The sequence below is a fragment of the Osmia bicornis genome, unplaced genomic scaffold (genome assembly GCF_907164935.1).
Source record: "Osmia bicornis bicornis unplaced genomic scaffold, iOsmBic2.1, whole genome shotgun sequence".
NCBI lineage: Eukaryota > Metazoa > Arthropoda > Insecta > Hymenoptera > Megachilidae > Osmia > Osmia bicornis.
The window spans coordinates 4,925,770-4,953,686 of record NW_025791458.1 but is presented as its reverse complement, the minus strand read 5'-3'; the positions used below and the strand labels follow the sequence as shown (position 1 = coordinate 4,953,686).

The 27,917-nt window shown below is 43.3% G+C and overlaps 1 protein-coding gene across 1 annotated transcript; it reads right to left on the bottom strand.

The window, feature by feature from the left end:
• Positions 1 to 17,542: 17,542 nt before the first annotated feature.
• LOC114881467 lies at positions 17,543 to 18,049 on the bottom strand. The gene has a single exon (XM_029198273.2). It carries the CDS (start codon positions 18,047 to 18,049, stop codon positions 17,543 to 17,545), a length of 507 nt encoding a protein of 168 aa, XP_029054106.2.
• Between the last annotated feature and the right edge of the window lie 9,868 nt (positions 18,050 to 27,917).

Here is a 27,917-nt window from a genome sequence, read left to right as displayed (position 1 = left end):
TCAGAACCCTCCCAGAGGCGGATAACTTTTTGAGTGCCGCTAGAGGGCATCTCGCCCAGACAGTCCCCGTCCTTTGGGGGGAGGTGCGAATCTCCCCCATTTTAATTTCTTCAGCGGAGCAACCCCCCGAGTCGTCGAGACCGGTCACCCTAACCTCGCCCATTTTTATGGGGCGGGCAACCCTCACCTCGCTGCCACTGAACACCTGGCGGAGTCGTTCAGCCAACTTGGCAGCTTTCTCCGTCCTGTCCTCCCCAGGTAACTCGTGGACCAAGCCACCGGTCCGAGCTCTTCTGGGCATCAACGCCGTGATGCCCAGCTCCTTCAACTTGACCCGCTCCCGGGCCATGAGCATGGCCTCGGCGTATGAGACCTTAGCCTCGGCAGCTAGGTTGACGGTGACCGCCGCAGTACGAGGAGGGCGGGGGGCCTTCTGGCTGGCAGGTTGGGCCCCTTGCCCCTTAACCGCCGGTGCCGCCCCTCTCTTCTGCCCCTTCTGGGCAACCACCTTGGAGCTCTGGGAGGGAGGGGCCTTGGCCGCTGCCGCCTTCTTCTCTGCAGCTTTAGCGCGGCTGCCGACCACCGTCACCCAGGTGCCATCCGCCGTCCTCCGATGTTCTTCGACAATCCGGGCCATTCTAGCTCCACAAATGATGTCGGTTGGTCGGGTGCTGAGGAGGGCCCCGGCAACGACTCCGTGGCAGGCAGGGTCCTATTCCGCACCCGCCTCTCAGCTTCCTTCCTCGATGCAGTGGGGATGGTCGTAGCCACAGCTCCCCCTTAACATGCTCCGCCCTCTTAGGCGGGGGCTGGACGGCTGCAATAGCGGCTTTGAACTCCGCCCGGAGCCCCGACAGGCCCGTTTCGAGGAGAGCCGCAAATCCCCTCATCAGGTCGGGCTCGAGGCCACCAACCTTCCCCTCCTCTTTTCCAGGTGCAGCAGCTGGGATTGGGACTTTCACCACGGAACATTCAGGCGGGCAAGACGGTAAGTCGAAAGCTTCGACTGCGTCCTTCCTCCTTTTCCTCCCCGCCTCTTCACCAGACAACGGCGAGCCGGGCCTCGCCGACCTTTTGGATGGGCCGGGGCCTTCAGGCGCCGGCACCTCTGTGGCAGCGACCCTGCACGTAATGTCTGCCAGGCTGTTTTGCAGGATGTTGATTTGGGCCTCCTGGGCAGCCACTTGTTCCTCCCGCAGCTTCAGCTGTTCGCGAAGCTCCTTCACCTCTATCGGCCCTGACAGGTGCAGCCCTGATTCCCGCTTCCGTGTGGATGGCCTTAAGGTAGCGGGAGACCATCCTCAGCTTGCGAACAAATGTCCCTTTCAGCCCCTTGGCGACGCCCGCGACCTTGTCGATGTCGCGACAGAACTCCAAGGACTGCGCAATAAGGTCGCGCGCTGGGACTTGACTTCCTCCGCCAGGTCCTCAGGGTCCGGGAGGGACCTGCTACCCCGACTCGGTTCTATAGGGTCCTCGTTAGGATCGAGCACCCTCCTCTCCTCCAGCAGGTCAAGTTCCCGGCGCTGGACATCCAGGACTCTCTGCTTAGCCGCCGCGAGCCACACGTACTGGCCCGTGGTCGGCGGGTGACCCCTCTTGCTCGTGCGCCGTGCCTCCAGAGATACTGCCGAGGAGAGTGACTCGTCCGAGTCCAAGTCCACCTCACTCTCTCTGGATGCGGGAGCATCAGAGGCCGCCGGGGAAACTCCGGCCCCTCCTCGTACCGGTCTCAGGGGAGGCCACTCCACATCCGCCCTAGTTAATCGGACGGATAGGCGGCGCGCATGCGTTACCCTGCTAGTGCTGGGCTGCGCCATATTCTCCGCGCCCGTTTCCCGTCTCGCATCCTGTTGAACAGCCGCAGTCGTCGTCGGTACGTCCCGTCCAGTGTTTGTTGTTGTTGTTGGCGTTTTTAGTTTCAAGTCATCTATAGTGTTCCCACGAGTGGGTCGGTCTGTGGGTCCACCCGGGCAGAGCCGCCTTACCCGGGTAAGGCTAGTACACCCGGGGGGTCGCCAGATACCCCGGGGTGGGCCGCTAGAGACTGATGCACCCATCAGCCACCTCTGGCGCTGACTCCAGGGGCGCCCTCATCACCGCGTACCGCAGCTTGGGGCTAGAGATTTTTTATAGCGGTTGTCATCCTCGCGGGCCGACCAATGAAGGCAAGCCCCCCGTTCCAGCGAAACGTGACCACTGGGTTACGGTGTAATTGCTTGGGCACTCCGGGTTCGCTACCCGCACGCAACCTGGCCCCTGGAGACCTGAACGACGCTGCAGCCATCCTTTCGCCTCTCCGACCCAGGCCTTACCGGCAAGGGAGGCCCTGCCAGGATCCGTAGATCCCACCGGCATCGCCCCGGGTCATCTGCGAGGCTACTTCGACAGCAGCAAACGCCCCCTTTCAGTCGCCTTGTACGACAGGCAGAGGTTGCCGTGTCTGTATTCTATCCCCCAGTCACAGGGGAGGTTTTGATGGGTTTTCCTTCCCTTGGTGTTTGGTCCGCGGGAGCTATTTTATTTCACTCCTACCCTCCATGCACTCCGAAAAGTGCATGGCGAGCATTCCCCTATCCGCCACCTGGGGACGCGCCACGTCGGGGTATCACCTCCCCGCCCAGCCAGTACACTTGGCCAGGTCCGTGGGTCCCCCTGAAACCTTTTTTTATTTTTTTTTTTGGTTCAGTTGGAAGAGGAAATGCGTTTGCGCACGCGCGGGTTGGTTCCCCTTTTCGTCTATTCGGCTAGAAGGGACCCGGGCAGTGTGGGACTCATGTCCGCCCTGAAGGGGCAGCCTGGCGCCCGTGAGGTGAGGGCAAACCCAAAGACGCAACGCCAGAAGGAGGCAACCTGGCAACCCAACCCTTAATGGTTGAGTTTAGCCCAAGAGTAGGCCACAGCCCTGAAGGGGCGACCTAGACGGGCAGCCCAGAGTGGGCACTCCCGAGGCTGGACATACTACCCACTAAAACCTCTCCCCTAACGTGGACCGCCGGCACCTTTTCACTCGTTAGAATTCATAAAGGAATACCAGCGTATAGCCACAACGACGCTTCGGCACTTCAACGCATTTCGCGTTATTGCGGCCGCCCGCAAAAACGCCATGCGCTAGGCACATGGGGTATCTGCGGATCCACGCCGTTGCACCTCCGATCCAGCGGTAGGACATTTTCAACCTGTACGGTAAGGCACAGGATTTTTCTTCGGCCACGACCAGGAACCGAAGTAAGCCCATTCCGGGTGGTCGCCTCATGTGTTCACCTGCCAGGGCAGGAGCTTGCTCTTCGACACGGCCAGGAACCGGGACATCGTATCTCCACGGCTGACCGTGTCCATCTTCGTCCACCATGGTTGGTTGATAATGATGATGTGGCTTATCCTAGATATCGTCACGCCTACCTGACCTTCCACGAGGACAGGCCATTTTTCTTCAGCAACGATCGGCACCGGGGGGACATCCTCCAGGATCGACACCGGGGGGACATCTTCCCGGCGTGACCACGCCACCTCTTCGCCTGCCTAGCACTATTGCCAGGACAGGGGTTCCTCTTCGGCCACGACCAAGAACCGGAGCTCCTGCTCAACGGGTGATCGCGCCATGTGTTCACCTGTTTTAACAGGGCTTGCTGTTCAACACGGCCAGGAACTGGGACATCGTATCTCCACATTTGGCCGTGTCCATCTTCGTGTACCATGGTTGGTTGATAATGATGATGTGGCTTATCCTTGCAGTCATCACGCCCACCTGACCTTTCACGAGGACAGGCCATTTTTCTTCGGCCACGACCAGGAACCGGAGCTCCTGCTCAACGGTTGTTCGCGCCATGTGTTCACCTGTTTTAACAGGGCTTGCTCCTCAGCACAGCCAGGGCCCGGGGCGAGTCCTTTCCCCGGTTGACTGTGCCACATCTTGGTAGGCTGCAATCCTCGATGACCTGTCCCATACATACTTTACACACACACACACGCTCATGACCAGCATTGCGCTTCGAGTAGCGCTTCGAATGCCCCAAATATGCAACGATAAATAGTGAATAAATAATGAGTAAAGAATAAATGAATAAATAAATGAATAAATGAATGAGTGAATGAATAAATAAATAATGAATAATGAATAGGAATTAATAAGCACATGAAGCCCATGAATAGAATAGAGGAGCCCATACATTCAATAACAGCTGTCATAATAAGCATACTAAACATACTAAACATACTAAAACTGGTTAAATCAAATCACAAATACAACGGGAAATAAATATATATATGCATCTAATGCATCTAATGCAATAGAGCAGTTAGTGACTAGTTAACAGTAAAAGAAACAGTAAGCAATATGAGAACGTGAGAAACTGTGAAGTAAACATAAGTAGTATTGCACGCAAGCAGGCAAGCGAGCATATGTGAACTGGACATAAGCAAACGACCAACAAAACCTCCAAAACCTAAAACGTCAAACATACATACATACAGCCGAGCAGCCAAATAGCAGAAGAGGAATATTTAACATTCAACACTAGCGCACAATATAATCACATAAAATTAAACTCAAGATAAACCATAAATTTGAGATGAAATAAACCAAGGATGTGAACCGTAAAGTAAAATAAAGTCGCCAGACAGATAGCAAATAGCAAGCCAGCCATGAGAGAAGAGAAACAAACATAACATAACATAGAATGCTTCTATTTATTATCAGAGGTAAAGGTAAATAAGGTACAGTATAAAATATAGAATATAGGGTATAACCAGAAAGTAAGCTGGGAAGAAAATAAATAGGTGAGCGTAATGTAATACTAATAATTGAAACCATTCATTGAAACTATTAAGTTACTTAAATTTACTTGCAGGAACATTTACGCGACCACAACCTCAACGTGGTTGGCAAGCGAACTTGATGGAGTACAATCAATGATCAAATGAAGGCAATAAAAAACAATTAGAAATTATTGCGAGCAAATCATCAATAAAGATAAGTAGCAATATATACCTCATAATGAGAATAATAGGAAGAAACAGAACTGTTAACATCAGAAATTAACCATAGTATTAAATGTAAAATGTAACATAATCCTAGTCTATTTGCAGGAAGCCCTAAAGCCAGCCAATGGAAGTGGAGGTAGAGTGTAATTAACGGATAACAGGAGAAGAGAATACCCATCTGATATAATATGGGGAGCACATGAGACCTAAATCGGCATAAACCATAAGGCAGATCAAACAATTCAAATAGTTATAAATTGAGTAGATTAGATTGTTACTGGATTATAATACCGCTCCGATAAGTATGGTATTAATATTAATACTGATACAGGTAAGTCGATGCAATACAGCGCGTGGTGAAAACTAATCAATAATAAACAATCAATAATAAACCCCACATACAACCATATTACTACTAAATCATAATATAAAGGTACAAGAAAACTAAACTACACTACAATAGATCAAAATTACTATGAACATATGTGTATATATAATATGTAACGAAAACACTCCAAATATAATCAATTTAATAAGTATACCGATGTAGATAATTAATTAAACTCCTCATACCATAGTCAGTTTAAATGATGCAGTTCCATTAAACCCCCTTTAATACCAATTAACAGAAAAGGCATATAGGTGCTAAACCAAGCCAGACACTCTTATAAGAAAGTCATATGAGATCCACGGTCAAGAAATTCAAAGAATTTAAGGAACCATAACGCATATATGTATGTATAGAAAACCATAAAGACATTGTATCATGCAGGACGGACTACCGCAGCGTATGCCTCCCTGAGCACCAGCCGTATTAACCAATACTGAACTAACACTTTCCAAATCAGAATCAAAATCAGAATCAGAATTGTAATTAAGAAAGGGTAATTAATGTACAAAAGATTGCATAAAGTACCGTAAGTATTCAAAATACACAGATTCACAACTGTCACAGCTGCACTAGAATTGAATTAAACATAGTATGCAAAACATTATCCTGAGGGGAGGTACGAAGAGCTACAAAAGAGCAGTGAATAATATTATAGGAACATGGAACGTAAAACGTAACACTCAATTGAAGAAGAAGTCACCGAAATATGTCAAGTGACCAAGAATAAAAATAAGAAAAGAATAAGAATAGTGAATAGTGAACGGCGAACAATAAACCAATAAACCAATAAACCAATGTCGTTACACGTCATTCATATCTAAATTGCTAAAGGATATATGATACATCTTACTGTCTACAATTAATTGACAATGCCTGGGAGCCCAAACAACCCCCGAAAGCTTAGAAACAATGCATGATACTACAAGAGGAACTAAGGAGCTAAGAACTAAGAAACAAGAAACCAGAATCAGAATCAAACCCACCCTTAAAATATGCAAAGGGATTATAAACGCAATATACGCATATGATATAAACTCATTAATCCATCCAATCCAGATAGACTCTCCTAAATTCCATAATACAAGACCCATTAAACTAAGTCAAATAAATATAACCGCAAATATAATCGCATATATAATCATCACAGATATAACCACAGCTATAATCACAGCAGGTAAAATAAAGCAGACACATATTAATAATCTGTATCAAGTAATTTAATTCAATGCAATTCGATATGCCATATGCCATTGTTAATGACTCTGTACATTTACTTACTCAATTATAATAATATAATGGAATAGAAAGTTAGGAAGTTATATAATAATAATGCAATACAATACAATTTAATACAGAATACTGGTTAAGTATAGCCTAACATAGCTAACTAATATAGCTGAATAACTGGACACAATCCAAGGTCTAAAATAATAATATTATAATATAACATATAATATATTCAATGCCTAAAATGGTCACAGATTGAACGCAGGCTGAACGCAATTGAACGTAGATTGAACGTAGCTTGGATGTAATAACATTAATAACATAAATAAAATAATACAATATGATCATGGTATAATACAATACAATAACAATACTATAATACAATATTATAACATAATACAATATAACATAATATAATATAACATAATATAATATAACATAATATAATATAACATAATACAGCATATAATATATAATATATAATAGTAAGTAATATAAATGCACCGAATGCATAAAATGCACAAAACGGAGCTAATGATACCACATTAACAAATACACTGCAATTACACTACAATACAATACCTCCGAGCGTAGCACATTAGTACGCGCACTGTCACAGCAATCACATCCGCACGAATAAATACAAAATTTAAATTAGAAAATTCAAAATTCAATAATTTCAATAAATTCAATTCAATTAATTAATTAATTCAGTTCAATTGACACTTATCACTTAACACTTCGTATCACATCACATCATAGATGACCGATGACCATGTCAACGTCAACTAAGATAGGAAACCGGGCGAAGTAAAATAAAGAGCGCGACCGTAAACCATAAAGAACATAGATACCTAGTGTTTGAATTCCCTAGTCCATTCCATAATGATTATCGACCATCAAATTAACCACCAAATCATCAAATTAATCAACTAATTATACAGAATATATAAACATTCAAAAGCGAAAAGCGGAAATAAAAGCGAAAATACTTCAACAACTTTCAATAAATCACCGCGATGAAAACCAGAAGTAAGGTACCTACGAAAGATAACGATAACAAAACGCATCGTAATAAGTAAAGCATGCAATACTGCCCGAAGATAAGCCGTAAAGCTATCCCTAGTCGGTAACCAACCGCAGCACCAGAGATATTACCAACCGCAAATATTCCATCCACCACATAATACTCGGCCGCTCGCTCCGTAACGGTTCCGTAACGGTTATCCACAGACCAATTATCTGCCGCGCAGCAATTACCTACCGCGCGCCAGTTACCCGGTACACACAGTTATCGACTGCAAAACCATCCATCGTGCAGCCGCGCAATCCTAGGAATCCATACTTACCATCAAACTTATCACCAAAGATAAGTCTGATATACAGTACTTTCACGAAGGTATAAAGCACACGAACATCAAATCAAGCTTCCAGACACATCAAGATGGAGGATAAATCAGTTAGTAAAATCAATACTACGGTTATTTATTATATATAAATATGAATAATACGTTTGTAATAGGGTGGAATAAAATAAATATAAATTACATATAAATTACAAATTACAAACAATAAGGAAAAATAAAATGAAATCAAATGAATCAACCCGAATAAGATCCACCGATTGCGCAGATTGCAGAACACACTGTATTACTACATATCGCGCCGCAGAAAACAGATTATACAAAACAACAGAACAACAGAACAACAGAATCAACGGAATCAGGAATCGCCACAGAACGAAGGGCCGAATAAATAAATAGAATAAAACATTTAACTTAGACAAAATCAACCAGTAAAGTCAAACAACGTCAACAACGCATGCGATCAGGAAAGTTCCGTGAGCCCAATAAAAACCACTCTGGGTCAAATAATATTAGTTAGTAAAATAAAATAATAAATCAATGAAACTAGAATAAATCATGGTAACAGGCAACTAGCAGAAATGAAATATGAAGCAGAAATGAATCAATAAATCAAGAAAAATCGAATCAGATCAATGTATAGCTTTAATCAATCAACATCAAAATGAAGGAATGAATGAATAATAAATGAATGAATGTACGTAAACTGAATGCAGGTATAACAGCTAAGGATATTCACAAATTGGGAACTACAGAAAGTGTGTAACGCGCAACATACGTAACCAACATAACCGACATAATGTAATGTAATGAAATGTAATATAATGTAAAATAATAAATACAGCAAATGAGTTATATTCCAACTAAATATAACCGTAGGCCTTATTGGCTCAATCCCCCCTACTTTATAAATTATAAATTATACGGTTATAAGTCATAGTGTTCGAAAATGCGTTGATTTCAACCGTCGCCACACGAACCGCGGCAGCACTCTTCAGCGCGACCGGCAGCCACCTTGGATGCCGGTCAGGCTGACCAATCACCGAGCTTGACGTCACCGGGAAGAAGCCAACGGCTCTTGCTACGACGAAGCCGGTGGTTCGGCCATTACGGTTTTGTATCGTTACGGTAAACACGTGCAGTACTGATTCCAAAAATCTCTAGTGCAATTAACGAATTTCGATTCTAAAGAACTCAGCATCGCAACGCGAATTCTGTACCGACGGCCAACGCGAACTCGCGGTTAATCTAGTTCGTGCAAATCCACGAAATTAGTAGAATTCCGTGGTGACCACGTGTTGAACCAACACGTGGTTTTAATACAGCGCAATCTTAATCGCAAATTCTCCGCGACGCGGGTGAATCTTCACGATCTACGTTCATCATAAATTCGTGCAACGCACAATTTATTGTAAATATTGTACATAGTGTATTTGTGCCTGTAAATATACATTGTTTGTTTTGTGCAATTTCAAGTGCATTCATTTTCAATTGCCGTCTCACTGCCGATCCTACATTCCGAACCGGTTCTCAATCGCAAGCTCAAGACCTCCTTACAATCTCGAACACTTTTGAACACATAGATTGCGAATTGTAAATTGCAAATTGTAAATTGTAAGCGATTGCGTCCATACAAATGCAAAAGGAATAAAAATTTACACCGAAAGATGTATAAGGATAAATCAAAGCACGCCTCGCAAGCATCCAAGTTTCCGCCACGCGCGCAAATCCGGCCGTAAATAAACAGGCTTGTATGCACTCACGTACAGGGACTTTCCAACAACCGGGCAACTGGGCAGCATGCATCGATTCAGAGAAAAGAAGAGAGATCCATATTGGGGCCTTGCAAGACAACACAATCGGCCAGCGTCGTCGCTACAAACGACAATAAACAGCCGTTCAAAACGAACGTCTTACCGATTAGGTAAGGAAGAAGAAACACTGTGGCCCCTTTCTTTGAGGTAACTCTGCACTATTCTAAGCTGTATTCACTATTCCCAGCTGTAAATGCCACTTCCAGCGCAGCTGTGCAGAAGAAGAAGAAGAAGAAGAAGAAATATCTCGGAATATGTGAGTGACGTCCCTTTCCTTGAGGGAAATCTGCAAATTTCTCGGAAACGGTGCCAGCTATGGCAAAATGTTAAGAGACCATTTTTGTAGGCAATTAAGTTTCCTACTATTTATATTCTATGACATTTTTTGATCAGATGCGTAGTTATCGAGATATATGGAGATATTTAAAAGTTCCGAAGCCGCACCAACATTATAAGGATGAAGAAACACTGTGGCCCCTTTCTTTGAGGAAACTCTGCACTATTCTTAGCCGTATTCACTATTCCGAGCTGTAAATGCCACTTTCAGCGCAGCTGTGCAGAAGAAGAACAAGAAGAAGAAGAAATATCTCGGAATAGGTGCGTGACGCCCCTTTTCTTGAGGTAAATCTGCAAATATCTCAGAAACGGTACGAGCTAGCGCAAAATGTTAAGCGACCTTTTTTGTAGGAAATTAGATTTCCCACTATTTATGTTCTATGACATTTTATGATCAGATGCGTAGTTTTCGAGATATATCGAGATATTTAAAAGTTCCGAAGCCGCACGAACATTATAAGGATGAAGACACACTGTGGCCCCTTTCTTTGAGGTAACTCTACACTATTCTAAGTTGTATTGACTATTGCGAGCTGTAAATGCCACTTCCAGCGCAGCTGTGCAAAAGAAGAACAAGAAGAAGAAGAAATATCTCGGAATATGTGCGTGACGGCACTTTCCTTGAGGTAAATCCGCAAATATCTCGGAAACGGTGCGAGCTATGGCAGAATGTTGAGTGACCTTTTTGTAGAAAATTAAAGTTACTACTATTTATGTTCTATGTCATTTTTTGGGCAGATGAGCAGTTTTCGAGATATATCGAGATATTTAAAAGTTCCGAAGCCGCACCAACATTATAAGGATGAAGAAACACTGTGGCCCTTTTCTTTGAGGTAACTCTGCACTATTCTAAGCTGTATTCACTACTCCGAGCTGGAAACGCCACTTCTAGCGCAGCCGTGCAGAAGAAGAACAAGAAGAAGAACATATATCTCGGGATATGTGCGTGACAGCCCTTTCCTTGCGGTAAATCTGCAAATATCTCAGAAACGGTGCGAGCTATTGCAAAATGTTAGCAGACCTTTTTTGTAGAAAATTAAATTTACTACTATTTATGTTCTACAACATTTTTTGATCAGATGCGTAGTTTTCGAGATATATCGAGATATTTAAAAGTTCCAAAGCCGTACCAACATTATAAGCAAGAAGAAACACTGTCGTCCCTTTCATTGAGGTAACTCTGCACTGTTCTAAGCTGTATTCACTATTCCCAGCTGTAAATGCCACTTCCAGCGCCACTGTGGAGAAGAAGAACAAGAAGGCGAAGAAATATCTCGGAATATGTGCGTGACGCCCCTTTCCTTGAGGTAAATCTGCAAATATCGCGGAAACCGTGCGAGCTATGGCACAATGTTAACAGACCTTTTTAGTAGCAAATTAAATTTCCTACTATTTATGTTGTACTAGCTTTTGCCCGCGGCTTTGCACGCACAGGAAACCGTTTAATGCCCTCGGAAATTGATATTGTTTCTCCATAAAATATTTTATCCCCCTGTTCACCCCTATAGAGTTTTAATTTCGTCATGTCGCCATCTTAGATTTCAAACGTTATCGTCACAAATGTTGCAGTAATAATAGAAGTTGGCCCGCCTTGTCTCGCTGTTCATATACTGTCCGGGAAGCGGCGGCGGTGCGCGCAACTGTGGTGTGTAGGAGAGGGGAGAAAAAGGTGTTTCGTCTCGGGATCGTCTGTCAGAGTTGTCAGTGGGGCTAACAAGAGACGATTCCTGCCCCAGACACCTATCTTACCGGCGATCGGAACTCATATATATCCGAACCGTATGCCGGGGTACTGCTTGCTGGAACACCTAGGCTCGTCGCCACCTAGCGGACCCCGACCCGAACTCAAGGCGTCCGGGGAGACGAAACACTCTCTCCCCCTCTACTAAACGCCTACAGTGGGAAGATAATGGCCTTATAACTTTGAAGCAACGGTTTAGTGATAACATAATAATTACGTACTTACATGTTAAAGTTGAAGTTTCTAGATACATTTACGGAAATAAGGCAACTTTAAGGAGAAATAATTGTATCAATGAGCATTAAGACTAAGTACGAAGTAAATCCGACCACGAACACAATATGTCCCATACAAAGGTTGCCACCCCTTTCATCCTTCAGGGCTTGAATTCTTAAAATGCTGAAATAGGGTGTTTAATTAATATATCAAAGAGCGTTAAGACCAAGTTTCAAGCAAATCCGAACACAAATAAAGTATTCCTCATACAAAGGTTGCAACCCCTTTTCACCCCTTCAGGCGTTGAATTCTTTAAAATGCTGAAATAGGTGTTTGATTCAATATATCGAAGAGCGCTAAGACCAAGTTTCAAGCAAATCCGACCATAAATAAAGTATTTCTCATACAAAAGTTGCAAACCCTTTTCACCCCTTCAGGGGTGGAATTTCGAAATATCCTTTCTTATTCCTTGTATACATCATAAAGGAAGCCCCTGTGCAAAATTCAGCTTTCTAGGTCCAAAGGTTTGGCTACGCGTTGTATGAGTCAGGTGAGTCGGTCTTTTCTTTATATATATATAGATCCACAATTTCTTGTTTGTAATTTCCTATCAATGTCTGAATAAATGCTGAAAAAAAGAAAAGAAATCATATTATTATATATTCATACATTGTACTCAACATTAATTTGAAATAAAGGATGTAATGAAACAAAACACGATTTAATATGTCTTTTACCTCAAACATATTCCTGATATATCCTGCGAGAATGTAATTTTCAGGGTACATTTTTCTTATTTGTCCTATTATTTTATTCCTACTGTTTAATTTCTTTAATGGATCTATTCAATTTTTCTACTGCATAATTTATTGGTTGTAATTTCCTCATCAATGTCTGAATAAATGCTGAAAAGTAAAGAAGAATAAATCATATTATTATATATTGATACATTTTACTCAACAACATTAATTTGGAATAAAGAATGTATTGAAGAAAGTAAGGGTTTAATATTTCTTTTACCTTAAACATACTTCCAGATATATCTTGTAGGAAAGTAACTGCATTCAATTTCCACATGTTTTCATTATAAACCTATACCTGTCAAACGTTGCACATAACCATTTGACCTTATCGTTAGATATATGTAATCATATACTTTAGCATGCCTACGCATTCAATAGCATAGGAATTTAAATCGACAAACAATACCACCATCTGCCGATTTCCAAAGGCAATGATTATAAAACATATGGCGTCCAAATGCACGAATCCAAATGGCTCGACGTCCAAACGGCACGGCGTCCAAGCGGCACGCGTCTAGACAGCACGACGTCCAACAGGAACGCGTCCAATCGGTTCGGCGTCCAAAAGGAACGCGTCCAATCGGGACGCGTCCAATCGGTCGACGTCCAAGTGGGCATCATTCCCATTTTTGACGGGTTCCACGGCAAGGTGATATTTCCACCCCTCGTTGCATGAGAGTGCACACAGCCAGATACGGTGCAGCTTTCGTCCCGTAAGTGACAGTGGTCAGCTGGTACTGCATTTCCTTCTGCGTGTCATCAAGTCAGAGTATCTGCTGCAAGCTCCAGTCATCTGGATGACACCTTGATTTGTCGGTACATGTTCGTTGACTTCAGTTGCAAACAGATGTTTGTATCTGCGTATCCAAATGAGCGGATCTGCGATATTCAGCATCAGATTTGGACCAGTATGTAGATGATCGTTCAGCGAGTATCCTGATGAAGTTGGACTGGAGCCATTGAAAACCACACGCAATGCGGTGGTCGTGCTGCGCAACTTCAGAACGCCATGATGCGGACGAAAGTACTGAAACGGACTAGTTATTGAGTCGTTGTTCAGTCTTACCATATGACCAAGTTGCTCATGCTCGAGCATGAACTTGGTGTACAGCTGATTGTACTGGGCGTCCTTACTGAGTCGTCTGAGAGTCCGTTGAAGGCAATTGTGCGCGGTCTGATACGAATTGCCAAGTGCTCGAGGATGAAGTTTGAGCGGCAATCGCACGATGTATCTTCCTGCGGAGTCTCTTGAATGCGTGGTCTTGAAATGATCTTCGCACTCTTGCTCGTCTGGGGTGGATTGCCGTGTTCTGCAGTGGCTCTTCCTGCGTCCAGAAGCGGCTGAGTATACTCACTAAACTGGCGATCAGTATTATTGACTGTCACCTGATGAGAAGTTCTGCGAATGGTCTGAGAGCCCTCGAGGGGCCCGGTTACGAGCCAACCGAAGATCAAAAGTTGAGCGATCAACGATGTTGAAATGTTCCGAATAATGATTGGCCTTGATGACTTGCCCGTATGCGTCGGCTCCGAGAATGATGTCCACCGGTCTGGATACGAGAAATTGAGGATCTGCGAGATTCAATTCCTCCAAATGCGATGGCAGCGTTGGCGCAGATGGTGGTTCCGATGGCAAGCAAGTAGTCACCTTTGTGAGCACGTGTGCTTGAACGGTGACTGAAAGTGGTCTGTAGTGGGAATGGAGGGTAATATTGACCACTCCATTAGTCTGCGAGGTCCTTGCTCCACCAACTCCGTGCACATCCAATGAGGAGCATTTTCGTCTGAGTCTAAGCTGATTTACTGAAGACTCTGAAATAAGAGAAACTTCAGAGCCTGAATCGACCAGAATTCTTACTTGCTGCGTTGCGAGGTCAGTGTGCACTCTTGCGAGTGCTGTTGCTAGAAGTGTGGTCTGTGGTCTGCGTGGTCTGAGTGCGTGGGCTGCGTGGTCCTTTAATGCGTGGGCTGAGCAGGCTGCGTGGGCGTCGACGACTGCTCCGACGTCTAAATGCGTTGTCGATTGAGTTTGCGTGGTCTGCGATGCCTTCACCGTGGGCTGCGATGACGCGGAGGCGATAGCGGGCTGCGAGGTCTGAGGGCATGGCACCAGTACCCGGATAAGGTTGCCACCATGAAGAGCTGTATGGTGCTGCTCACTGCACAATTTGCATCGTTGTGCAGTACGGCAGCTTCGAAGATTGTGGTGGCCCAAGCAATTTACACACAGCTGGTGGGCCTTCACAACACTGATGCGCTCCTCCACGTTCTTGTCCCTGAATGCTGGGCAGGCTGACAAAACATGATCCCTGGAGCAGAGCGCATAGGGATACAGTGCTGTAGTGCGTGGGCGAGACGTGTCGTCGTTGGCGTGGGCTGCGTTGCGGAGGCAGCGTGTACGGCGGCTCTCTGCTGCACCAGCCCGATGTCGCGGCTGGCAGGGCGTCCTGAGGTTGTCTGCGTGGTCTGAGGTGTTTTCTGCTCGGCCATCCGCTCCAGCTGTTCCAGCGTTCTGGTGCGTCCCAGCAAGAAAGTAGTGAGCTGCGTCAACGTGGGGTAGTCGGTCTGCGTGCTCAGAGAAGACTCCCAGCGCTCTCGGGTGTCAGAGTCAAGCAGCCTCACAAGGTGACTCAACAGAAAACAATAGTGCTGGTCGTTGAGCCCGAACGTGGTCAACGCTTCCGGCGTCTTGCCGATTATGTTGGTCATTTTAATTAATGAACTAGCCCTCCGGTGTTTCATTGGCTTCAACTCGGCGATTCTGTCCATGTGAGACTGGACATTTAGGCGTTTGTTCTCAAATCGGGCGTCCAAGAGTTTCCACGCCTTCTGCAAGGCCTCGTCTGGTCGTGGGCAGGTGTGCAATGAACTGCGCTGCGTTGCCTGACAATGCCCCTTTCAAGTAGTGGACGTCATTTGAGAGGTCGTCGCGTTCCATGATGACCGATGAAAATGTCGACTTGAACTCCTGCCATCGGTTGTACTCCCCTTCGAATTTGGGAAGTGCAATTTCTGGCAGTCGCGATCTGCGTGCTGCGGGTGGCTCCGTGGACGTCATGGGCTGCGTGGGCCTGCTTGGTCCGAGACGGTGCTCCAGCTAAGCTATCAGTTTACGCGCGGTCAACACAACCTTCTCCTCCTGCGAGGCCACCTTGCCCTTGTAATAGCCGTGCTCAAGCTGAGACACTGGCCTGAGACTACTAAGAGCCTGGTGCTCTTGATGGAACAAAAGATGCATTTCCATCAGCGTGGTCTTGGTAATCTCGACTTCGGGGGCGAGGATCGAGAGCGGTTCTTTTGCAGCGGAGGCCTGAAGGTCTTCTACGATGGACAGCATAGTGTCCAGACGCTCCTCCTGCACCTTCGCACGAACCTGCAATTCTGAGGAGAGGCGTGCTGGTGAGCGCGTGCGCCTGGTCTGCAATGGCTGCGTCGTCTCTTCTGGCAGTTCTGAAAGCAGGGGCGCCGTGGTGGATTCTTCTTCCGCCTTGCTGGAGCGGGCCGAGCCATCGTGCGAAGCCGGTGAGGTGTCTCGCGATTTCGGCATATTGATGGTCGAAAATCACTGCGTGGTCACTAAATGCACGAGAACATCACAGAAACTTAATAGAGTCACTGTAAATCCTTTCTCACCCCATTCGAACTAGCCCTGCGTGTTCTTCGAACGAGCGCGGCCGTTACGCGTAATGGCGGCTTCGACCGTTACACGTTTCTTCGAAACCGTTACACACGAGCGTGCCTCTATCCGGCTCGAAGGACCAAAATGTTTGCGTGTTCACGTGGGCTGAGCTGACTGAGAAAACGAGGCACAGGTGACAATAAGCACAGTTCGTTTATTGTACGTCAAATATATACAGCGGCTAATTACAAACACAAGAAACACGTGAAACGATCACACTGCGTGGGCACGAACACTTACAATGATGATGCGTGGGCGAAGCGCGGTCAATAATACAAAATAGTCACAAATAGTTACGTGGACAAGGCGCGGTCAAATACTTATTGTATTAACAATCGAAACTGAAACCTGATCTATGCGTGAGCGTGGACAAGCGAAGCACGTGCGTAAGCACTAAGCGTTCGATCAAGAAGGCGGAAATCAATGATGGCGTCGATCTTGCCGGTTCCGGCGTGGAGAGGGGACCGCGTAGACAAAGTGGGCCCGAGAGGTGCTGCCGCTATCGGTAACGACGTACCGACGAAATACTTTCGTTGCCAACTTCGTCGTTCTGCGTAGACTTGGGGAATTTCGCCAACATTTCCCCCCGGCCATCAGCGACTGGTCGATGATGTGGTCTGCGTGTCCGAGTTGTCCTGAGAGGGCTGATGAAGACGGGCCAGCTTCGCGATGGGCCTTGTCAGCGTCGTGGTGGCCATCTTGAGCTCAACGACTCTTGTCAATCCGTCGTTGCCTGGCAGGAGTTTGAGAACCCGTGCCATAGGCCATTTCCCTGGGGGCAAGCGTTCATCAGTAATAAGAACAAGAGTGCCTAGCTTGATCTCATTTGACGGGTGATGCCACTTCGAAATTGCTTGGAGTCGTTGAAGATACTGCGTGGACCAGAGTCTCCAAAATTGTTGGAGGCACTGTTGTAAAAATTGCCATCTTGACAAGCGATTGAGTACGACTTCTAGAAGCGTGGGCTCTGGCACTGCGTTGATCTGCGTTATTGATGCAATGTTATTGATTCCTCGAACGTCAATAAAGCATCTCCAATCGTCCTGTTCAGATGGAATTTGAGAGACTTGACCACTGCCTCCCATTTTCCACCCATGTGTGGAGCGGCAGGAGGGTTGAAGTGCCACTGCGTACCATCCTTGGCGAGTAGAGCTGCGATGTCTTGATTTTCGCGTGTGCTGTCCTTGAACTGCTTTTTTAACTGCGCGTCCGCTCCTTGGAAGTTGGTCCCGCAATCTGAGTAGAGAGAGGCTGCAGTTCCTCTCCTTGCTGCGAATCTGCGATAGGCTGCGATGAACGCGTCGGCTGAGTAGACGGTGACAACTTTCAAGTGTACAGCTGATGTTGCAAAGCAGACGAATACACAAATCCACCCTTTCGGCGTCTTGGCTCCTCTGCCTTTCCAAGTCTTCAGCGTGAGCGGTCCTGCGTAGTCCACACCAGTGTGTGTGAACGGGCGCGATGGAGTGATCCGACAAAGAGGTAGTTGGCCCATCAGTTGATGAGCACGGATCCCCCTCTGCCGAGCGCACTTCACGCACCGCAGGATATGCGTTTTCACTGGAACTCGTCCACCGAGAATCCAGTAGGGTTGTCCGAGAAAAGCGAGGGTGGATTGCGTAACTCCATGCATGGTCTGAAGATGTGCGTGGTCGATGAGAAGTGCAGAGAGTCGTGAATCACAAGGCAAAATGACAGGGTATTTGCCAACGTGCGAGAGTTCTGAATGTTGGAGGCGTCCGCCAACCCTAGCGATTCCTTGATGGTCGAGGTAAGCGATGAGCCTCGTGAACGAATGCTTCGATGGAAGCGTTGTTCCTTTGGCGAGTGCAGCGAGTTCGTTTTGAAAGAATGTGGACTGTGTGGCCTGAATCCAGTAGATTCTGGCCCTTTCCATATCAGCTGCTGAGATAGCGCGTGTGGGCGAAGCGTCCTGTCATTTTAGCAGCTTGTCCACGAATTTGAGGCAGAGAGATGTAATTCTGAGTAATCTGTGAAAAGAAGAATATTTGTAGATCAAATCCCATGAATATTCCTTTACGTTTGCGTTAGCCGTGTGCAGTGAAACCACAGCATGAGCTTCTGGAGCTCCTAGCTCGTCTGCGTTGAGACTGGTCTGAATGGGCCATGCGTTCTGCGTTTGCGTGATCCAGGGTGGTCCCGTCCACCAAAGCCAGTGCTGTTGAAGCTGTTCTGTCGCCATGCCTCTTGACCCGCAGTCAGCTCGATTCAATGATCCTGGTACATGCCTCCAGTGAAAGTTCAGCGTAATCTCCTGGATCTGGATTACCCTGTTGCGAACGTAATCCTTCCATTTGGAGGGGTGCGTTTTGATCCATGCAAGCGTGACTTCTGAATCCGTCCACAAAAATGTCGAGAGACGGTCATGTTCAAAGTAGCGTGAACATGCCGTATCAGTCTAGAGAGTAGCAGCGCTGCGGTGTGTTCCAACCTCGGGATGGTCAGACGTTTGAGTGGTGTTGCTCGCGTTTTCGAGCAGACAAGCGAAACTTGGGTACCCGTGGACGGTGCGTGTCGTCCCAACTGAGTTCCTGTAACCAAAGCTCTTGAATAAGAATTTTAGCTCTGATAATTACAGGTGCAAGAAAACCGAGTGGATCAAAGAGTTGAGCTACTTCGGAGGAATAAGGCGTTTTGTAAACTGCGTGCGCTGCGTGGCTGATATGGTTGAAAAGTTGGCGTGGTCCTGATGTGGAATCCATTTAATTCCGAGAATTTTGGTTGGGCAGTCGTCGAATGAGATTGCTGCGTTGATCTGCTCTGGTGCGAGGTCTTCTAACAACGATTTGCTCGTGGAGTGTCATTTTGCGAGTGGAAAACCACCCGCTTGACACAACTGCGTCAGCTGATTTGCAACGTCCTGTAGATGTTCTGCGGTATCTGCGCCACCAAAAATGTCATCGACATACCTGCCATTTTTGGGGGTGTCCCACTTGGACGTTGACCGATTGGACGCCGTGCCGATTGGACGCGTTCCTTTTGGACATCGTGCCGTTTGGACGCCGTGCCGTTCGGACGTCGTGCCGTTCGGACGTCGTGCCATTTGGATTCGTGCCATTTGGACGCCATATGTTTTATAATCATTGCCTTTGGAAATCGGCAGATGGTGGTATTGTTTGTCGATTTAAATTCCGATGCTGTTTGTATGCGTATGCATGCTAAAGTATATGATTCCATATATCTAAGGTCAAATGGTTATGTGTAACGTTTGACAGGTATAGGTTATAGTGAAAAACATGTGGAAATTGAATGCAGTTACTTTCTTACAAGATATATCTGGAAGTATGTTGAAGGTAAAAGAAATATTAAACCTTACTTTCTTCAATACATTCTTTATTTCAAATTAATGTCGTTGAGTAAAATGTATCAATATATAATAATATGATTCATTCTTCTTTATTTTCAGCATTTATTCAGGCATTCATGCGGAAATTACAAGCAAAAAATTATGGAGTAGAAAAGTTGAATAGATACATTAAACAAATTAAACATTGCGGAATGAAATACTAGGATTAATAACAGAAACGTACTTTGCAAACAGATGCAATTACTTTCTCGCTGGATATATCAGGAAATATGTTTAAGGTAAAAGAAATATTAAACCATATTTTTTTCAATACCTTCTTTATTTCAAATTAATGTTGTTGAGTACAATGTATCAATAATAATAATATGATTTCTTCTTCTTTATTTTCAGCATTTATTCATACATTGATGAGAAACTTACAACCAAAAAATTGTGGAGTAGAAGATTTTGATAGATACTGTGACCCTTTCGGGGGTTCACTCTATACAATTTTTCTTCACAATTGTTGGGCGCCAGCCACTCGCGGTGGCAATCGGAAATTTGGAAAAAGGGACTTCAATAGGGGTTGCTACAAGGGGTGGGACACGGGCACTTTCGTCCTTACAATATCGCGGGGGAGTACGCAAGGAGGATCGTCGAGGGCTGGGAGAAATCTCAGGGTAGGGAAGGTTCTCTGGAAGTTCGTACACGTTACGCGTAGGAGGATTTTTGTGGACGGGATTAATAGGGGCTGGACAAAAGGGTTCGCAAAATATAACGACGGATAACCGGCGCGATACGCGGGCACGAAATTCCGAAATCGAAGGTTGCCGTTGCCGAAACTCACACGATCGATATACAATTTTTATAATCCAAGGGACTAACCGTCACTCTCACACGCTCCTCACTCTATAAATCTCTCCTTCTCAAATCTTTCGCTAACGCTTTTCTATAAATCTCTCTCTATGTGTTTCTATTAGGTAGCCTAGGCTCAATGTGGGGTGATTTTTGGGGAGGGGATGGGGAATAGGAAGGAGGCCTTTTCTGGCAACGGAATAGATTGGTTATCGATTGTCGATCTGCCGGTGTTCGGGTTCGATGGGGCTGGCGGATCTCCGGCTGTGGCGGGTGGACTGAGGTCTTCGGGCTCGGCAACAGATGGCTCCGGGTGGACGTTTGTATCAGCTGCTGGGCCGCTTCATCTCTTTTTCCGAAGTCCCATGTTGCGTTTCCTCTCTGGAAGGGTTGCAGGTCTGTCGCCGGCCTCGAAACTCCTTTTTGCGGGTGGTCCTTGGTGCCTCCTTTCCGTCGTCTCCATCGGCCCGACACCGGCGCGCGGGGGAAAGGGGTAAGGTGTTAGAAGGGTTAAGGGTCATTTTTAGGTGGGATGTGAGGTGGGAGAAGCGCAGCGATTGTAACGGGGGGGGCACAGGTGTCACCACGTTACAATACATTGAACAAATTATCAAAAAAAGAGGATTATTAAATTAGATAAGTTTGTGTTGTAGATCATAGTGTCAGAATATTTTAAATAAATAAATTAATAGGAGAAAATGAGACTTAATTTGTAATTTCCTGTTCCAATTTCCTTATATAGAATTTTAATTTACAGTTCGCATTGTCTTCTTCTACCTGTAAATAAATACTTTTGTCGAGTAAAAATACATAAATAAAACAAGAAGTTGTAATATTGTTGTATTACTTGACTCTTCACTTTCATCTATTTGTGTCACTTGTATTGTATTTACAAATCCCAAATTCATTTTATCCGACTACAACAGTCCCAACTGAAATATTCCAATACTCAATCCAATCAGAAAAGGTATTAAAACATTTAGAAACGATCTTGTTCAAAGAGACTTATGGAGAAAAGGTAGAAAAGGAAATTCAATTATTATGAATTAGTTTTATTTCATGAGATGTCACATTACAAAATGCTGGTTGTGCTTTTTGTAGTTTGACACATGTTTAGGTTTATGTATATTAATTACGAATTTTCCAATCGAATATTATCAAAGTGTTATAAAATAATTGTTTAAACAAAAAATACAACCGACTTCGAAAATGCACTAAAAAGTATGAAATAATTTCTACCTTCATTATACAAATACCCAACAGCTATTAATAAAACCTATTTACTCGTTAAATAGAATACTAAATACATTTCAACCTTTTCGGATGCGGCGCAAAATTAAAAACTTTTCTTCTACTAGGAAGATTCGGGCGTCGACAACCATCAAAATCATTATTGGCAGCATCGTATATTCGGGTATTTTTAATATTGCGCCGCCTGCGAAAAGGTTGAAATGTATTTAGTATACTACTTAACGAGTAAATAGGTTTTATTAATAGCTGTTGGGTATTTGTATAAATGAAGTTGAAATTATTTCATACCTTTGTTACGTCCGGATTATTTTAATAATCCGACCGTGGCTAGGATCTATTTTGTTATTTTATTGTTATTTATTTTCAATAGTTTACCAGCTAATGTACCTAATTTGTGTGCCTCGTCGGTGCGACGCACTTGGAAGTACCCCAGGCAAGGAACACAAAGAAGGCTATATTTGGCTCTTTCAAATAATACAAATTAATCTTCCTTGGGACAATTGCCGTTGGAACTACGTTTAGAAATGTACAGAAATTTGAACCGTTAAGGTGAAGGAGAGGTATCATAAACATCCTTCGCCGCGCGGTTAAGCAGTACGACGTACATGGAGGAATCCCAGCTTAACTGCGCCGAATAAAGAAAATGCGATTTTCGCCCTTATTTTACAAGCGGATACCTCTCATACCTGTAAAGCATGCATCAGTCGGTCCTTCCACGGGAGAATGAGTGCAATAAAGTATGAAAGTGATTTGTCTGAATAATATGAAACGATCTGAATAGGAATGAAAAGCGAGGTTTGCGTGACAACCACTGAGAGTTTGAAAACGTCGACGAACGTTTAGGAACGATCGAGACAACGGTCGACGGGGATCGTAAACGCGTATTGTCACGAATAGGCAACAAAAACTGCCAAGCATCTACAAGCAATGTTCTGGAATAAATTCCAAGAATATGTTAACGTATATATATATATATATTATTCAATGCGTGAACTTGCGTTAAAAATGCGAATAGAATGCTCCCGAATTTAATTAAAAGTAAAACATCAATTTCCTTGTCACAGAAGCCGGAAAATGCGTATAATGAAACGAACATCGATTATAAAATACGTCGAACAAATTAAAAAGCCCTAATACTATTATCTACGCGAATATTATAACAATTAACATAAATAAGACGTTAATCGACACCAGAGTTCGTTCCTAAAAGTTTCGTTAGCTAATTAAGAAGTGAATAAGATCAAATAGAAGTATTTCGAAGATTTTAGAAGGCATAGAAATTGCGACGCACGAAATTCATGAAGCGCTGTAGGGGTAAAAGAGAAAGATGGTCAACCATTAGACAGAGTCAGAAGAAGGTCAAGAAGGGATGAGAACTCGGGAAACGCGCCTAGACAAAACCAATACGCGCGGGCCTTCCCCTTCGACACGTACCCTGATTTGCCAAATGATGTCCCCACTTTGGGCTCATGATCGCGGGTCGAACCCTGAGATGCGATCGCTTGACTGAGGCAAATCACTCTTCGTCCAAAAATCGTAAGGTACGTGACGGGGAGCCCGTGTTCGCGTAGAGACAGAGTTGTCTACGGGATCGTGTATTTAGATTGCTCGGCAAAGTTCCTCCGTGTAACGAGGCAGAGTGTCGAGAGTGTTTCGATTCGCGATTTTCGTGGCAAGGAATCAAACGAATACGTTAAATTTCACACTTTTCAATTATCTATCCTTTTCTCTTTCATTTTAGATCGTTCGCTAATAATTAATATTCTTTTTCCGCGTCGCGTCGTATTTCGTATATTAGTAATCGTATTTCGTGTCTGTCACACCGTAACAAGGCTCAAACGTGAACGCGTAGTGCGTGTGCAATTAGTTCTCATCCTCTCTTCGATTTTTCCAGATTTCTAGACCATCACCACGGCATTCGTATACAAAATTCATTGCAATTATTATACGTTCATATTACATCGAATTGGTGAGTTGCATTCTATATCTTTGTTAACACAACGAATCTGGTGTCGAGTGAGGGCAAAACGGCGATCTAAGAGACTGCTAGTCGTGGAAGTATCCAACTAGATCGTTCAGTTCTAATCGCAAAAATTCGAGGTAACCAAGAATCTATATATTAAAATAATTGTCCGTCTATACGCGCATGAAGACGGCCCACGAGACTGTTAGTCCTGGAAGTATCCTACTGGGACCGTCTTCTTTCGGATCGTAAAAATATAATAAAATAAAACACCCAAGTTCGAATCACGATTTAGAGGCAACATTGTTTTTCTTGTTAGTTTTTTGTTAAAAGTTCATTCCATTCAATCACATTGATTTAATATCCGTACTAACATATTATTTTCTAACATTTTATTCATATATTCCATACAGCTCGCACATTTTGTTAACCGAACCGTTTTGTTGTAATTATTTTTCTCAGAATTATACACATCTTACCTATATTCTATTTCTAATCATTTGCATTCAAATACCCTTTTCATTTCCTTTATTAACACGCTTGCCTTTTTGCACGAATTCACACGAGGGGCCCGTATGGGACCAGAGCGTTGACGAACTCAATTAATAAATTCCGAATCATATTTTAAATTTTCGATACTTTTTTTAAATTGTTCCAATCGTTATCGACCCAACATCGTCGAGCGCGACTGGGACTGGTGGCAGCGATAATACCGTTCTCATCCGCGTATCAATCATTAATTTTAATTTTTTTTTATTTTTGTACGTCGCGCGCCGTGTCCCGCTCGCGACGTAACACTTTTTAATGCATTTCGAAGTCGGTTGTATTTTTTGTTAAAAATTATTTTATTTCACACTTTTTAGTGGAACGAGCAGTATTTGTAGGATGCCGTAAGGTGGTTTACCGTTCTTATTGGTTAATTGCAATAACGATAGTTTTTAACGATAACAAGTTCCATACAAGTTATTAGAATAGTTATTAACAATAACAAATTACATAAATTTTTGCAAGTGAAATATCGCGGAAACATCTCCTATTAGATGTGAAAGGTTTCATCGCAATCGGTACATGCCTTGCAGAGTACCCATGTATATAAGAAACAGTAGAGAATCGGCGACTGCATGCTGACTCATACACCAATAGAGACACGTAGGCATATATAGAATTCAATGTAGTAGTAACAATAGTTTTTCACGAATATCTCGGAAACTAAAACTTTCCGTTAATTATGCATAATGAAAAAGTTGTTCAGAATCATGTCCCCGACAACATATTAAAAGGTCATTGAAATCGTCCAATCTTGACATTGAAAACTTCTTGTATTTTGCAATAACAATGAAAAACTGAAAAATGCTTTTTGAATGGGACCAACCGGAAGACATACCCTACAAGATGTAAAAGGTTTCGTTCCGATTGGTGCATCCATCTCGGAGTAATCGGTGAACACACACACACAAAAAATACATACAGATCGAATTGAGTAACCTTCTTTTCGAAGTCGGTTAAAAAGAAGCAGTGGATTCCAAAGCATGAAATTAGTGTGTTTGGAATTTACGTGTTAAATACTGTTGATGAGATCGGGTCGCGGAATAAATATATATGGATGTGCATTTAGATTAATAGATTTAATATCATAATAGCATAAACAATGGCATACAATCGATATTTTTGAATTCTACACACCAAATACTACTGAAGTATTAAAAAAGGTTAAGAATTTAATGTTTCTCAAAATGAAATTCAACCAATGCTCGTAAGAAGGTGCCTGATTTGTTACGTCTACAATGTCAATAATGTTATTACAATAATAATAGTGTGTCCAATATAAAAAAGGAACATTCTTTAAAATGCGTGTTTTTTTTCAGTTTTTATTATTCCATTATGTCATCTGTGTAGCAACTTATCTACCATGATAATCATCTTTCCTCGTTCAATAAATGAAAAGTACTCCAGATTATCAATAAAATAAAATGTTGTTAACGTACTATATTGTTGGACTACCATTAATTAATATTATCTAGTATAATTGCTCAAGATAATTTCGTGAATGACATTGTAGAAGATCTCAGATTATATTTACCAATGACGATATGACTGACTAGAGAGGAAAAGAGTTTCCAACGTTCTGTCCATAAGTCTTCTTTGACAAGATTCTTTCCAAACGTTTTAATATCATTGCAGATTCGACTGAGCAATGGAATATTTCAATTCAACTGTTCTACTCGTTTGAGACAAATTCAAGATTTGTAAACAACACAAGCGCTATAAAAAAGATACAAGTGAATTGTGAAACAGAAACTCTGTTTCAAATTATTTTTTTTATAAATTATTACTTGGTAAAACTATTTATTTGAAAGTAGAAGAAAACACTGTGAATTGTAACTTAAATTCTATATTAAGGAAATTAGAATAGGAAGTTAAAGTTTAAGGGGTTCATGTACTTTTATTAAACTATTTTTTTGAAATATGCTGGTATTACATTGTATTTAACCCTTTGCGGTCGGCGGCTTTTTCGGCCGAACGAGGTGCCAGGTCGGAGCGATTTTCGCGATGGTGTCGGGCGCCTTACAGGTACAAATAAAATGATCTTATACATAAATTATCTTATAAAAACGTTGTATTTTAAGAGTTTATATATATATTTACACCTTAACAATGTAATTTCCCAAACTTAATTTCTGTATTTTTCTTTGGTATGGTAATTTGAAAAACATTGACCAAGATGCATTCTTGGTTTTCCTGGACATGTATCACAGTAGTAAGTGGTCTCGTGTCTTCCACCTGGTTTGTTTCGGATGGAACAAACTTTACAATCACTTTTTGTACCAGAAAGCATTATGTGAAATTTTCCGTTGAGCCGAATCTCATCCGAGTGGTATCGGATGATCCTGGGTGGTGTTTCTGTAGACTCGTCACAAAGTGTCCATTCCGATTGATCGAAGGTGTGTGAGGCATCACTGTCATCTTCAGATTCGCTGTCTACTACCCTTATTTTTCGTGTCCTTACACCCATGACCACATCATCATCTTCATCACTGCTTTCATGTTTTTCATCATTAAGCTCTCGATCAATGCAATCGATTTCGTCCCGGAGTATTTCGAAACAAAATTCATCTTCGCTAGAACTGATTTCGCTCCTAATATCCATTTTTGTCGGGGTTCGAATAAAATCACTTTATACAAATTTTCCTGATGCTTCTGCCACGATCGTCGAGTCTCAACTGACTTCGGAGACATTTTCAAAGTCACAGTTTTAGAAGAACCTTTTACCAATTTTATCTTATCTCCGTTAAGATGAGTCATTTGACACTTCATACAAAAGAGTATAAACAGTTAAGGAACCTTTCTAAGAACCAATGCTGCGTTCCTATCACGTGGAGCTAACGTAATCTAACATAAACACCGATTGGCGCCTCTCACTCGCCATCCGACCTGTCGCGCGAAACGCCGTGGCGACTGAGAGTCGCCTTCCAACCGCAAAGGGTTAAAGTCTGTAACGTGCAAGACAAACTTATCTAATTTAATACTGCTCTTGCTTGAATAATTGCTCTACTGTATCTATTTAACACTTCTACTCCATAATATCTCTGTTGCAATTTTTACCTCCGTGTCTGATCAAACACTGAAAATAAAGAAGAAGAAATCATATTATTATATATTGCTACATTACACTCAACAACATTAATTTGGAATAAAAAATGTATTGAAGAAAATAAGGTTTAATATTTCTTTTACCTCAAACATATTTCCTGATATATCCTGCGAGAATGTAATTGCATCTGTTTTCAGGGTACATTTTTCTTATTTGCCCTATTATTTTACTCCATACTGTTTAATTTCTTTAATGGATCTATTCAATTTTTCTACTGCATAATTTATTGGTTGTAATTTTCTCATCAATGTCTGAATAAATGCTGAAAATAAAGAAAAAGAAATCATATTATTATAAATTGATATATTGTACTCAAAAACATTAATTTGAAATAA